At 33.3% G+C, this 16,447-nt stretch overlaps 2 protein-coding genes across 2 annotated transcripts; one reads left to right on the forward strand and one right to left on the reverse strand.

The window, feature by feature from the left end:
* Positions 1-3,100: 3,100 nt before the first annotated feature.
* On the forward strand, positions 3,101-7,504 carry LOC128188548 (G-protein coupled receptor 157-like). The gene is made up of 3 exons (XM_052859655.1): positions 3,101-4,017; positions 5,735-5,940; positions 6,589-7,504. Exons 1-3 carry the CDS (start codon positions 3,525-3,527, stop codon positions 6,937-6,939), a joined length of 1,050 nt encoding a protein of 349 aa, XP_052715615.1. The 5' UTR covers positions 3,101-3,524; the 3' UTR covers positions 6,940-7,504.
* A 2,052-nt stretch (positions 7,505-9,556) lies between these two features.
* LOC128187553 (G-protein coupled receptor 157-like) lies at positions 9,557-15,414 on the reverse strand. Its single transcript, XM_052857969.1, has 3 exons — positions 14,940-15,414; positions 10,232-10,437; positions 9,557-9,909 (listed from the first exon to the last, which is right to left on the reverse strand). The coding sequence occupies exons 1-3, from the start codon at positions 15,412-15,414 to the stop codon at positions 9,586-9,588; spliced, it is 1,005 nt and encodes a 334-aa protein (XP_052713929.1). The 3' UTR covers positions 9,557-9,585.
* Positions 15,415-16,447: the final 1,033 nt, after the last annotated feature.

A 16,447-nucleotide genomic window follows, 5' to 3' on the forward strand; every position in this document is an offset into this window, starting at 1 on the left:
AAAAACTTTAGATTCTCTAATTTTGGTGTATCGAAACTTAAAATGACAGGCTTGAAAACTTATTTTTACCACTAATTACTCCATATTTGATATCAGTTTTGAAACAAAAACTTTATATATGTCAACTATAATTCATTTCATATCATGTGTTTTTATCATATGAGAGAAATGGAAATTGTTAAAAATTGCTTTTTTATAAATTAAAAAACTTTATTAAGGAATATGAAAGTGTCAAAAAAGAAGTTATATTATGGATTTAAATAGAAACATTCAAAGTTAATCAGTAAAAACGACTTAAGAAAAATCCTCAAATATTTCATCTATTGATAGAAAACTTAAAATATATACAATTGCACGATTGATAGGAAAATTGAACAGCTTTTGTTACTGATATTTACGTTAATGATTTATGACTTAGTTAGAATATAGGCTGGTATGGTTGTTATATGGTTATTTAAACAAAATAAAATCACCCTGACATGTACATGTAGGTGGCGAGCGTTGCCAAAAATGAAAATCAACTTTTGCATATACATTCGTTTTCTTCACCGTTTGATTAATCAAAAACAAGTTCATAAGGTGCAATATTTCAAGATAAACAAGTTAATCGAACCCCACCCCCGCCGAAAATACTTTGGTTCATGTAAAATTAACCGAAAGTACGTCTAAACGTTTTTGACGTCTAGGCAAATCATTTAGCTACATTGAGAGTTGGTGCTCTCAATGTAGCTAAAATTTTGGTCGACCAAGATTAATGCATGCACGAAAAGTCAACATCAAAAGTACAAAGTTGTTTTTGTTTGATATGTAGACTGGTCATTTTAAATTTTAACTGGATTAATATTCTTTAAAATCAATTAAGAATAAATAGATAAATTATACTCAATTTAAATATGATAACAAATGAATCCTAGCACTACTAGGTATGCAGCATTTAATTAAATTTTTAAATGTATTTACAAATACTTGATTCAATGGGGAACATAAAATTCCTTATATATTTTCAATGCAATAACCATTCAGTTTTAAGATTCACTTGACAGAGGAATCGTCCCCTGTTTTAAAGTGTTTGTTAAAGAAGCGTTATAGTGTAGTTTTAATCATCTTAGTCATAAATTTACTTTCAATCATGTTGTTAACGTAAACACTGATGCATGTAGCTCATTAAGTCGTTCACTATGCACTATATCTACATGTAGGTAAAAAAGTATCAAATGTACTGGAATGCAACATTATTCTTAAAAGAATGAATTTATTTCCATAGTGTTGTCATACAGTAGCGATCAGACCCAACCTATCAGAAAGTAAACCCCAGGTAAACCCTGGGTTTACTAGAGTTGACCCAGAGTAAACCAAAAGTAAGCCCAGAGTGAACAAAAAGAGTTAACCCGGTCAGAAGACTATGTATTCGAAATATACAAGGGGCAAGAATAACAGGCAGTAGGATGATAAGATAAAATACATGTCTGTTTCACACTTCCGTGCGTTCATTTGACCTTTTTAAACCAATTTCCAAGTAAACCCAAAGTAAACCCAATGTAAACCCCGAGTGGACCCAAAGAACAGGGGCGTACAAGGCGTTGCATATCCCCCACTCGGAGCAATGAAAACAAAATAATTTCAATTCAAGTTAGAATATTAATTTTTGACTTGTATGCATATGCATTGTTTTCATTACAAATTTCACGATGGAAGTCAATATTGTGCTTTCATTCTATAAACACGACAGGTATTGGTTTCCAATTAAATTAAGCTGCACATCGTTTTTTGCCTATATCTTGGATCATTCACTGTTCTTAATTGCAAAATTAAGTATGGATGGGTCCTGACTCCATCCTAAAAGTACTTTTATTTAAAGAATAAGTTTATTTTGATTTTTATTATTGATTTATTAAGATGGAGTCTAGACCCATAATCATTATGGGTCAAATTTGTGATTTTCACCAAAAACCTTTTACTTTATTAATTATTGTCAAAGAGTTAAATTTATTCACCCGTATTCTATTGTGTCAACGTAGCTCAGTGTGATAGATGGAGGCTCGTTGTCCATCCTTATTCATGGAGAAGGTGTTCGAATCGCATAGACGGCGTATTATTTTTAATTCATTTGCCTTTATTTAAGTAAAACGTCTTTTACTTTTCTATTGATTATGAGAAAAATATCAAATACCATTTATATAATGACAACAATTACGTAATGTTCATGTTCTGTAATACAATGTCAGATAAAAATAGCACAGATATATATAATGCTGTAATGATTAGAAAGCATCAAATAAAACAAAGGAGATAAGTACCAAGTACATGTACATGTATTACCGTTTATTATTTATTTGCCAGAGAATGCCGTTCTATATTAAGCTTGTATATGTACTGATGCACAGTTTCAAATGTAAAGATTTTTTTATACGCTCATATGCCATTTCAAAATCCTGGGAACGGGGGGATTTATCAGGCCTTATACGCTCCTGTCCTATTCAAAAAGTAAACCCAAAGTAAACACGGGATTTATTTGGGATATACTCTGGTGTTAGGTTGATAAGATAAAAGTCTGATCGGTACTGTACATGTATTCTGTGAGTATGTCAAGGGGTTATTTCCGCTTATTTTCATTAGTATACTATCGTGATGTGACATGCTACACGTACATGTATTTGCAAGTATGAGTAGGATACTCCAGATGAATGTTTTTTATCACAAGTGTTTGAGCAAAATGATTAAAAATCTAGTTTGTTAACTTGTAATTTAATAAATGATATTAAGGAGGTACGATGTTCAACGAAGCAGTTCCTGTTGTTCTATGTGCATGCACGTCGGCTAATTAATATGACTTTATACGAGATAATCATTTTTATCGATTCTTTTAAACCTACATCATTCGAGTTTTTTTTAATGATACACTTGCTGTTTTATTCAAGCGTTTTGATGTATCGTATATTTACATAGACAAAATGTTCCTTTTCATTTGTTTGCAATTCAGATTGTCGCTTCCTGCAAATGTGTTCTAAAATGCACGCAGTATCCTGGTGTTGATATGGGTGTACATATTTCCTTAATTATCTTTACAGATTTTTAATATTTGTTGCATTGTATAGTTGTATTTAAGGTGAACTGCCCGTAAGTTGTATGTTACTTAAGAGTTATACAAATTACATAACATTTTCAAGACAAGTGTGTTTTATAAAAACAAACCCTTTGGCAATCCAGTACCAATAATATGATTTTTTAAAGTTTACATTTACAAAAAAAGTACGTTAAATTTATTTTGCAACAATCTGGAAAAAAATCAATTTATCACTGGTGGCCAAATTCTGTTTAAAAATTCGTCAGTTTTGTTTTATTGAAAAAAAATTAAAAGTTTAATTCAACAATAGAGAAAAATGTAAAGGAAGTATGAATTAAGGAAGTAAAGAAATATTATGACTAAATGCAATGTATGAGAAAAAACCCATATCCCATCAACGAACCGGAAACTCTACTACACAGAGCGGCGGGCATAAAGCAGTTGGCCTCGTTCTGTAGTTATGGCCACAACTGTGTTCACCACTACCTTTCCTTTGGAAAATATTACTTCATCATTTAACGATATCGAGCTACCTACTTCAATACTAGTCTGTACCTATGTGAGCTGCTCCCTCTCCATTTGTGGCGCAATAACAATTTTTGTGACGTACTGCACTGTTCCCCAAGCAAAGAATCAAACTCGCCGCTTGCTTCTATACCTAACCATCGCAGACCTTCTGACGTCATCGGGGAATCTTTTGGGCGCCATACGATATTCCGTCAGACACCGACATCATCGATTTCTTACGGATGAAGACATCCTAGAACACTGCCATCACCCAGGCAACATCTGCACCGTACAGAGTCTGATCACCACATTCTCATCGCTTGCCTCGTTTTCATGGACCATTATCATTGGACTTCATATTCTACTTACTCTTGTTTACCAGTCGGAATGGTGCATGACGACAATATCAAAGGTCCTTGCCCACTGTGTTTCTTGGGGATTACCATGTAAGTAGTTTTATAGTTTTGTATTTTCGATGAATTCTTTTGTTAGAAATAATATGATTTTATGCATTTGTATAGATAAACGAGTTTAAATTCTATATAGAGTTAGAATTAATTAACAGAAATTGTAATTAATTGATTGAAATAGAAAAATACATATTGGGTTTTCCAATTTCATAAATAATACGTGTAGTACTTAAAATACTTTTTATTTGTCTTTTTAACACCAATTAAGAAAGAGTTATTTAACGAGGAAATGTTTACATACACAACTTGTAACTACTTATGTATTAACATCCTGTAGTTTTTGAAATCGGAGATCAAGGGTTAAACGCTAAGTATATAACGAGATGGGGGCAAGTACTGTCCACCTCACCCACTATTTCATCAAAAACTATAGCGATAGGGGGAATGTATGGGTATATTTATTGTAAATAATGAGGGTTAAGTTTAAGTCCAGTATTAATATGAGCAACAGACAGCACCATAAATATATAGATACTTCATTTAATGTGGTTGCGAACGAAACTAGTGTGTATTATTTTGTTAGTTAAATATTTGCTAAATTATCTTTCTGTCTCATTATTTTTAGCTCACCTGAGCTGAGAGCATAAGTGAGCTTTTCTGATCACATTTTGTCTGTCGCCTGTTTGTCCGTCTGGCATTCTATCTGTCCGTAAACTTTTCACATTTTCAACATCTTCTCAAAAACTACTTGGCCAGTTTCAACTAAATTTTACAGAATGCATCCTTAGACAAAGTGGATTAAACAAATGTGAAAATTAAGGACTACGCCCTTTTTGAAGAGGAGTTAATAAGGAATATTGAAAAAAATTTTTTTTTTAGAAATTTTCAAAAATCTTCCAAAAACTAATTTATCGGCAAGGAAAACTGAACCTTGTGTGGAAGGATCATCAGGTAGTGTGGATTTAAAGTTGTGAAATTCGTGACCCCTTTGGGGTAGGTTGGGGCCCACAAGGGGGGGGGGTCAATTTTTTTTTTTACATAGAAATATAAAAAGGTAGTCTTTAAAAATCTTCTTCTGAGAAACTAATCAGACAGGAAAGCTAAAAAGTGTGTGGAAACATCCACAAGTAGTGTCGATTCAAAGTTGAGAAAATCATGACCCCAGGCGTAGGATGGGACCACAATTAGGGATCGAATTTGTACATCGGAATGTATAGAATTTTTAAAAATCTTCTTCTTAGAAACTAATAAGCCAGGAAAACTGAAACTTGTGTGGAAGCATCCTCAGGTAATGTAAATTCAAAGTTGTGAATTTCATAACCCGAATGGGTAGGTTGGGGCAACAATGGAGGGGGGGGGGGGGGCTGAAATTCTTACACAGGAATAAAAAAAAATCTTTAACATTTTTCTCAGAAACGTATCAGCCAGGAAGACTGAAACTTGTGTTGAAGCATCCTTATGTAGTGTAGATTCCAGTCGGTGAAAACCATGATAGTTTGAATTATGACTCCATTTAGCTGATTTTATCATACCTATTGTTCCTCAGATTAGTAATGTGGCCCATGGGCCTCTTGTTTTTTAGTTCATTTTAAGCAGTACATATATTTGATTAAGCTATCGTCTAGCCTTGCTCTTCTAGATTTTTTGTACATGTATTACGTAAATATGTTTGTTTATTCGAACATCTTGTAGCATTTATATAATTCAGGAATCAATGAAATGAATAAATTGAAGTTACTCGTAAACATTACAGTTATAATCACCATGGTGGGTGCCTTTAAGAATGTATTTGGAGAGGACCTGTCTATCAGCAGTGGTCCCTGGTGCTGGATCAGAGGCTGCCTAAAGAATATGGAAATAGTGAAATGGATGACAATCACGGGAAAGGGCTGGGAAATTGCTACTTACATCGTCACAGCTTTCCTTTACATCTATCTCAAATACTACATGATTAAGAGGGTAAATCTTAAATTGGCTATCTGAAAAGTTAATTTGCGTCAATGAAAACATTTAATTATTTTAAAATTAAACGCCCTTACTCTCAGTTGATTTTACATGCTTAACACTTTGTTTATATGAGATAAATGAGAAAGATGCTTGCATTTGAGATTAGATAAGTATCTTTTTTTTCAAAATTGGCGAGAGAAACTGACTTACTTTGGAAATCAATAACAAAATTGTACAATAGATTTTAAGCTGTCATGTTGTAAAATTGCAGACTTCCATCAACATAAAATAAGTATATTTAAAAAAAAATGATATTATAGCTCTGTTTTACAGGGTAATCGGGATAAGTATGGTTGTTCCCGCATGTGTACATGCACTTTTAAGATTCTGTAGTATTTGTATGGAGCTTAATTTGTGACAAAATATGTCAACCATTTTTCAAATATTTATATTAAGAGAACATTTAGAAAGCTTCTTTTTAATGAGAATGTTTTTTATGTCAATTTTTAAATGTCTTGAGAGAAAATTTAAAAACTTCCTTATAAGTTTTCAAAATTAATAAAACTGGTTTTAATTTAAAATTTAATTGCCATAATCTTTGAGAAATATAATTAACATAATTAAAATTTATTATAAATATTCAATTTGCCTTTCTTGCAGCGCCGGCGAGAGCATGCCCCTGATCTGCGATACAGTCAAATCTCGATGCATCTTCGAGATGACGACGAGAACTACGTCCTTCTGTGGTTCGTTCTCTATCTTCTCCGAATCTGGGGTACTGCTAGATACGGAATTTTTGTTTTTAGGGTAATCCATGGAAAAGATGTGTACAATTTTGACGAGACGGACATGGTGCTGATGCATTTACAGAGTATCGGGGACAGCGCTCAGGCTTTTTGTAACTGTCTTCTCTTCTGTGTCAAGGATACAACTGTCCGACGTGGAATTTGGAGAAATTTGTGTTGGAGAGAAAGAGATCGACAGCTGAGAGACTACAATCAAATACATTAAGGAGTAAAAGCAAACTGCAGAAAGCAATTTGATGTCCTTGTGTGTTCAATTATATACCACAAAACTTTACCAATAATTGATAACAATCAGTGTAACTATAAGATGAACATATTTCATCAAAAATGAATTTTCTATTTGAAATGAATTAAGTGTATATCAAAATATATAGTGTTGTTTAAAATTTAATGTGGTTCATGAACATTTTTTGAAAAGCATAAATAATAATATGGTAATTGATGATTAAGTAATTGATACAATGCAGAGAGAGAGAGAGAGAGAGAGAGAGAGAGAGAGAGAGAGAGAGAGAGAGAGAGAGAGAGAGAGAGAGAGAGAGAGAGCTATAACAATATATTCGATACAAATGAATCTATTGAATATATCATTCTTTATTTAGAACTCACTTATTTTAAGATTCAACATTAGAACAAAATTATAATGATACTAGTTATAGGTAGCTCGCGCTCCTAAAAAAAACTTCCCACAAAAATAACCGGTGTTACATGAGAAGGATGAGTTTTACAGATTCTCATAAGATTTGTTTGATACAATAAAATATATAAATGTATACTGGGTTATTTTCGAAACATGTTATTTTCGCCCTTCTTCACTTGCAGACGATTGCACCCTGTCTTGAATTCGCCCAGACATAGATGAAAATTTATGCTCTTTCTAATAAACTCAATTTTAAAAAATTGTTTTGAATTCGCCGTCTAAAATTGCCCCTGACTACAAAGGCGAAAAGGTCGAAAATTAAACGGGGCGAATATGTCCCTTTATACAGTATATCCTTGTATAAATGCTACAATGCAGTGAATAACACATTTGATATTGCAACAAAACTGATCAAAGGCGGAAATTGTTGCTTATCTATAGGGAATATCCCACACAACACGTATGTAGGTAACTCAGCGAAGTAATATTAACCAACTCAGTAGAGGTCGAATTTAATGAAGTAATTTATTGCATGTAGGTATACAAGAGATGAAAGATTTACATAAAAGAAAATAGATGACTTCGTTTTATGCATACTAGTAGTTGTAATGTTGTATTTCCAATATCTACAAATTCTGATATTTAAAAGAAATAACTACTGTATTTTATTACTATAATTTACCAAAAACATCATACATACACTTGTAAAAAAAGTAATGCGGGCATAGACAAAAAACGTTACAATTTTGTATAATAATTACATGTAAGCTTGAAACAGCAAAGAGTTAATTAACAATTTTTTATACTAAATTATTATCAGCTATTAGCTATACTACTTTTTTTATACTAAATTATAATTAACTGAGCTATTTCAGAGTTAAGTCTTTCATATAATAACACCGAAAACTTACATTGATGATAAATATTTGATAGAAAATGTGTTTAACCACTTTCATTTTGTCAGCTGTCATTTCCGGTCCTCACCGGAAGGGTTCGAACAAATCAAATTGTTTAAAAGTTGCACTGTTTTACTTAAACAGTTTTTGTGAAATTGATCAGTAATAAAGAAGTGTTCTTTAATGGTCAAGAAATACTAACTTTACTTTTCACTAAGCACTTCCGTTTGTCCGTTTCCTTTCCCGAGACAAAAAAACGTTACTCCACGAGATCTCAAAAACAGTATATTTCAACAACCAATATTTGTGGGATGATAGCCCTATGCAAGTTCATGTGTTTATACTATTTTGTTTGATTCTTCGTAACTCCCAGTCGTCACCGGAAGCACTTCAAAAATATTTTTTTCTCTTTTCTTTCTTTTTAAACATGTAATGAATATATGAGTATAAAATCTATATATGTCATCTATACAATGTTAAGTAAGCAAACAAATTCTACTTCCGGTGAGATATCTCACATATATTATGTAGCTTTCCTTTTCACCGATTTGATACCCGCGAGATTTTAGTCATTGTAAGTGACTGATACACGAAACTTTTATGAATGATAGACATTTGATTAAAAATGTGTTTGACGAGTTTTATTTATAAATAAGTCGCATGTTGACATTAATAAGTTGCATGTCGACATAAATATGTTGCATGTCTACATAATTATCTCGCATGTCAACATATTTATGTCGCATGTTGTCATAATTATGTTGCATCTTGCATCTATGATGTCAGAGTATGGCATTAGTAAGTCATTTTATCCACACATAAGTCTGGCTTTCTTTAGAGATTTGTAACTTGCATGTCAACATAATTATCTTGCATGTAGTCAAAATAACCTTGCATGTAGACATTATTTATCTTGCATATAGGGGCAGAAATATGCCACTATAAATCTAGAATATTGTTTCGACACTCAAGTTTCACTGGGATTGGTTGGTTTTGTTTGAAGGGAGGGGAGTGGGGTTTCTATTCAGAGGAAATTATTTTACCGATCTTAAATATCAATAGATTGAAATCTTATTTTTATCAAATCGATACTTATAAGGGATTATGTTTTAAATACTTTTGTACGTTGGTATTTTGTTAAAAATAAGTTAACACCGACAATCATACATGTATCATATGTAAGGATCAAGTATTTTGAAAACTTTAGCACAAACGTGCCCTTAGCACCGGCGCTATAATTTAGCACTGTGTTTTAAGAAAATACTTAACATTATCTAAACACTGTCCTTCATGCGGCATTCAAAATTAAATAATCCCATTAGCAAGTAACGGCAAGTAACGGCTCCTCATCACGTACTGGTCTGCACATTCCTCGTATCCGATTCCACATATCCTGTCGCACGGCAGTGTCTCGGATGCAGAACAGAATGCAGTTAGCAAAGGCCTGCGCACTGTCTCCAAAGCTTTGGATATGAAGGAGAACCATATCGAAGGTACCTGGAGAGTTGTTGGTGTTTTCGATGGCGTACAAAAATCGGATAGTTCCTGCTGCGCGGAGAATGATGATGACGAAGAAGATCATAATATACAACTCGTCCTCCTCCCTCAGGTGATGGTGGCTTCGATCTTTAAAGCGCAAACGCTATGAAGGAAAAGAATTATTTATCATTAAATGTATAAGAATGAAATCTGTATTAATAATACAAATCTGTTAAGTTTTAATCCTAAAATATATTTCAATTTAAAAAATAAAATCTGTATCAATAATACAAAGTTGAGTTCAAATATTTTGCCGCTTTTTTATGATGATAATTTAAACTCCTCTTCTTCAACGAATATGCACACTCTTTTTATCATGATCTCTTCATGTTTATTCAATAATATACTACAGTTGATAAGAGGAAAAGAAGGAAAAATCTGGCAGAATTTCATTTATTGATTTGGATGACAAATTTTACAAGTACCCTTTTCCACATGTAAATCTTCATCATTATATAAAATGCCATGGTCAGAAAATAGGTAAGGATTTCCCAGCCTTTTCCGGTCAATGTCTTCCATAGAAAAACTTCGGGTTTGTGTAGACACCCTTTAATCCAGCACCATGGCCCCGTGCTGGTGAGAAAGTCTTCTCCGAGAACGTCGTATGATAGAGCTAGGAATGTTATACCCACTATGGACAGAGCAACAACATTAAAAGTTAACGTAGCATTTTCAAATCACATGCGTTGTAAAGACTAACTACATAGGATTCATAGTCATGCGTTGAGTTAGATGAGGCCTGGGGTTTCCGGACCCCACCCACCACCTGGAAAATAAATCATAAAATTATCATATTTCAAGTTTTTTATGCCGTTTTAACGGCATTTTTGCGAAGTATTAACGAAGTAAAAGCCATAATTTGTAAATGAATAACAACGATTGACTATGCATATTCATTCAGGTTGATTTACGCATTAGCGCGGGAATAATAATTCAGAGAAGCAGCATGGGGATCGAAGTTTGTTTACCAAAGGCGTCGGAACCGGGGAGGGGAGGGGGGGGGGGCTGGGGGGGGGGGGCTTAGCCTCCCACTTTTTTTTGCAAAGTTAGACCTAACCATTAGGCTCATAGCACCATAGAGGGTTCAGCCCCCCACCCCAACTTTTTATCGTAGCAAACGTATTTGTTTCCAAATTTACCTTGAAAAGATGGGAATATTGAGAAATTGGAGTCATAGGTATACTTCCCCCCCCCCCCCCCCTCACGGATTAGAAATTTCACGATTTGGGAAAATTTTTTGGGTAGGTAAGGATTTTTTTTGGAACTATAGGTTTAATCCCCCCCCCCCCCCCCCCCCCCCCCGGATTAGGATGTTTATGATTTTGGGAATTAGGTTTTTTTTTTTGCTTGTCAAGATTTCCGAGGATTAGTATAATAGCCCCCCCCTCCCCACTTTCAATTTGCTTCCGACGCCACTGATTTACAATTGTTTGAATTCATATAAACAGGTTTTTGTGCTGTAAACAGAAAAATATCAGATATTGTCATCTGCATTTTATTTGACCGTTATTTTCATACCAATCAGAAAAAAGAACGTCAAAATTACCCCTTCTGGGGCCCCTCGACTCAAACCATCTACAACTAATAATTTTTTTAAAAAGTATTCAGGTGAAAGCAGTACAAGTTTTATCATCTTCAGACTATGAATATCGTACCACACACATGAGCCTCTTTTTGTTTCTGAGTAAACAAACAAAATATAATCTATTTCGGTTAAACTCGGTGAATTAGAATAAAATTATTTCCTTTTGCGGAAACGCAAATATGAGTAAGGGGTGGGGCTTAAGGTTTTGTATGTAATTCGTGTTCGATATGTATTCATTCTGGCGTTCAAACTTTACACGGGAAAGTTTAAAGTGTATGGTTGTGGTAATCAGTACTTGATAAGGTTCTTATAAAGTATACCGGTGTTGTATAGCAGTTTTTCCCCCATAGTAGCTCCCCCCCCCCCCCCCCCGGAAAAGCTACTATATAGTAGCCTTTCCCCCATAGTAGGGTTTCTCCCTCACGTTTTTGGTTCAGATTTTATAAAAAATACTTATGGAAACCCAGTAAGGATTAAAATCAATGTTTCTATACTCACAGGTTGTATATCTGCATTCACTGTACAAGTTAAGTTTCGTTTTGCCGATTTATTATTTTTATAAACAATGCCGAAAATTGAACATGTGTGTAATGGAATTATACGTAAAACTTAATTAATTTAGGTAATTAATTGAAAAAGTACTTGATTTTACAAAATATACACTTATATGCATAATTCTGTGTTCTGAATTTGTAAGTGAAAAATGTTTTGAGAATTTTTTAAAATAAATCTATCACTCCGTCTGTTTGTTTGTGCACATTTTATCCAGGATAAACCTGTTTTAGATAAATTTTGTTTCCGATGTTTAAAATCCTATTATAATGAATATAGTGCATATTCTTAAGGGTCCCATGTCTCATAAACTAGAGATAACCATATCACCATAAATTCAAAGTGGCAGTGGTTTACCACTTGTAGATGACTCTGAAAATTTAAGCCCTCGGGGTAGGGGCCATCGATGTTTCAGGGCCCGATGTTTAAAACCCAATTACAATGATTGAATAGTGTTAGTAGTATAGCACTAGTATATGACCCTGAAAATTTTAACCTCCAGAGTAGGGGGCCCATGATGTTTCCGAGCCCGATGTTTTAAACCGAATTATAATGAATAGTGTATTTTTAGGGCCATATATCTCAGAAACTTAAGTTGACAATATCACCATATTTTTACGGTCATTTAAAAGTAAAAACATCATTTGAAAATATACACTCACTCATATATTTCCTTATCAAAATGGTTAAAAATTACGTTAAGTCAAATTCTGATTTTCTTTTTAAATTTTCGAACAAGAATATTAAAAAAAGGTACGCGGGTAAATTCATTATTCTTCAAAACATTTAATCAATTCATAAGATGACTAATGATATGATAAAATAATAAATCAATAAATTTTTATTCATAAAAGTAGCAAATGAGCAACCGAAAAAAAAATGACCAACAAAAGCGCACTTGATATACAACTTATTTTACTTGATTAGAACAAGCTTGTATTAAAAAAAATGAGTCAGTTCATCAAAAAAATGTGTTTGTTTTAATTTTTAATTACCCTTTTTCATTGTTCGAAGAAATAATAATGGTATACATTAATGTCAAGTAAATCTTTATTGCAAAAATACGAAATAAATAGTATGGTAAGATTTTTAGGTTAGTGTATCTTTTTTATATGGCATCGTTCTCAAAATTGTATATGTATAAACCACGTTGCAAAATAAAAAGCGGAAAAATTAGCACGCAGTGAATGATAATATATACATAAGGATAGTTCAGGCTCCATTTCACATTTTCCAAAGTAACAAGCAAAGATACCGACTTTGTTCAGGTTGTAAAGTTTTATTTCTTTTTTTAAATTGTTTACATCATAAAACCTCGCGTTTCGTAAAAAAATGTGCTTAAAGACATGAATCGAAGTAAAACATTTCAGTTTCTCATCATATCATTGCACCCTTTCTCTTGTTTGATATTTAGAAGTAGAAATATACGATTGTATTTAAGATCGCCAATTCTAACGGTATTAATTTATTGTTATTCCCTTCTTCTACAAAATTAAGTCAAGATTGGTCAGTTAGTTTCCTGGGAGGAGTTTATACAAAGATGATAATACATGGGAAAATTAGAGTTCCAAACCGGCATATTTTCACTCAAATGTATTCTGACGTGTTCTTTGAAAAATGTTAATGTCATAACGTCAAAGTCAAATCTGTAGATAAGCATCATTTAGATGAAAAAGATTAGAGGTATTCCGAAATCCATGTAAAAGGTGTTCCAAAAAGGTGTAACAAAAGGTGAAATAAATAGTGATGACACAGGAATGTTATGAAGGCGCGTGCCCTTGTTCATATCAGGAGGGAAAAATCCATGTATTTTATTCTATGAATTAATAAGTGCCATAATTATCCTTTATTATGAGAAATTAATATCATATCAGTAATTGCAAATTATTGCCACGAATGGTCCGCCATAAACTTGACCGGAATGTAAAAAAGGGGGAAAATCTACTATATAGTAGGTTTTCCGTGGGGGTAATCTGGCTATAAAAAGGGGGAAAGCCCACTATATAGTCAGCTTTCCGTGGGGGAAAAACTGCTATATAGCCATTTTTCCGGGGGGCAAAACTACTATATCGCCATTTTTCCGGGGGGAAAGATGGCTAGGGGGAAAAGGCACTATATAACACCGGTATAATGGTAATACTCTTGAGCATATAATTATGACAAGCTGCTTGTCAAATAAAAACTTCAGAAGTTTTAAGATATGGTTGATGTTGAATATTGCAGAATATTTATGTTAAATATTGCAGATTCTTTCTGAGTGACTCTCTGTAATGCAAGAACGCAAATGCAAAAATTAAATATCTTTGCTTTGTTTTTTGTTTTGGTGCTTACTGTTCTAGTTAAGTGCAAGTACAAACAAAGAAAACACATCGCTGTACGTGTGACCCACCTGTCTAGCATGACTCCGGAAAGCTTATAGTTCAACATGAAGTTTAACAGTGATCTCAAATATAGACTCTCACTTTACAACATTTTCTGTTAAACGATTTCTTTTTTTTTTTCTTCTAACTGCTAACGTTTTTCCCCACATCTTGTGTACGTTCTAAAATTAGTTTGTTACATCACGTGATAATGGATATTTCAAAGTTAGGCAAATACTGACCGACCCGATCAATAAATAAATAAATAAGAATTAACAATTGATACTTGTATATGCGTTTGATTTAAACTGTATAATTTGCAAAAAAGGTTTATAACTTTTGTAGCTTAATGGAAAGACGCAAACATTTCTCTCTTTTAAAATTTTTATTCAAAACGGCATATATAACTTTTGTAGCTTAATGGAAAGACGCAAACATTTCTCTCTTTTAAAATTTTTATTCAAAACGGCATATATATCTTTAACGAAAGTAGGCATTGGACCACCTCCCCTGGCAAATATAATTATCCCTTGGACCAATCGTAAATGTTTTTAGGATCTGCGCTTAACAATATATCTATGCAACACAAACTTCTATAATCTTTCATATACTCACCACTCAATTAATCAAACTTACGTGGTACTCCCCACGAAACAAAATGGTAAATCACTCTGTTGCGGAAACTGGACCACTCTCGCTGGGTGATTAAGGTCATCAGAATGTGAATCATGATGATAGACGTCCAGAAAAAAGAAGACAAGGATGAAAACGTCGTTACGAAGCTTTGTACATCACAAACAGCATCTGTCGTGAAACAAATATTTTGCATTTGATCACGATTAAAGAGATATTCCGTTTCATTTTTGTGGACGTAAATGTACACGTAGCGCGATGCTCCAACAAGGTTTCCCACCGCAGTCATTAAGTCCGCTATAGTCAAGTACACCAGAAGCCGCCTCGTCTGGTTTCTGGCCACTATGACTAGAGAGTAAGTAATGAAAATAACCACTGCACCAACAATGGACAGTGAACTACTCACAAATGTACAGATAAGCACTGATGGTGGCAGTTGGCTAGTAGGGGTCGTAGAGTTATAACTATTTGAAAACATGTTTGTAAAATGTAGTTTACTTTCGGTTTTCAGTCTTCCGTATAAAACTTAAGTGTCTGCACAAGGTGTCCTTACAACAAGTACACAGTCCGAATACTAGGGTTATGTTCAAAGGTTTACGTGCAATTAGCGCAGCATACAAATAAATATTTGAATAGTGAGAAAATACATAATGCATTTTGTACATTTAAAAAAAAAAATGTTGTATCATAAAAAAGTAATTAAACAAACGTCTACAACATTTATTTGAGGACCATTGCAGATTATATAACAGAAGAAAGGAATTTAAATATTATATAGATATTCCTCTTAACTGCACTTCGTGCAGAATTCGTTATTAATAAACTAATGTCACTTTAAAATGGGGTTGTAAAAACGCTTCCTTATAAATATCATAAATACTTAAGTAAATGTTTTGTCGAACGATTTACTATCATAAAAAATTATGCGTTTATGGCAACGTTTTTTTTAACAACAATCACATTTTCTCCACACTTACACGCCATTGCTTAATTTCCCCGTACTTTATAAACGCCGGACTAGCGTTCGCTTTAAAGATTACCGAATAAAACAGCAAAACACAGTTCATTATACATTTGACTTAGGCTGTAGAAAATATTTTATTTTATAAAAAGATTGATACCACTAATTGGCGTATTTATAAGATAAAATCCTTTTAGTATCGCCTTTTCGAAGTCTTCCGCAGAAACTTTTGAGTCTTTCTAATAAGCATTTACGTACTACACGGTCTTAGAAACGAAACAAAATGACGTTACGGGATGCTTGACCACTTTGAAAATAGAGTAAAACATTGTAAATCAGGTTGAAAATTGTCGTTTGATATAGTTTTATACAAAGCGATAACAACATTTCAATTCAGATTTGCAGAAGAACAAGAATCAAAAATATCATGGTATAGAGTTAGTCCTCGTCACGGAGACTGTTGTTGCTGTTTTATCTATAAAAAAAAAGTCTAGAAAGGAAATAGACGTTAATACAGTTAGACGTCTGTTATCTCGAATACCATCCATAC

The sequence above is a fragment of the Crassostrea angulata genome, chromosome 6 (assembly GCF_025612915.1).
Source record: "Crassostrea angulata isolate pt1a10 chromosome 6, ASM2561291v2, whole genome shotgun sequence".
Classification (NCBI taxonomy): Eukaryota; Metazoa; Mollusca; class Bivalvia; order Ostreida; family Ostreidae; genus Magallana; species Magallana angulata.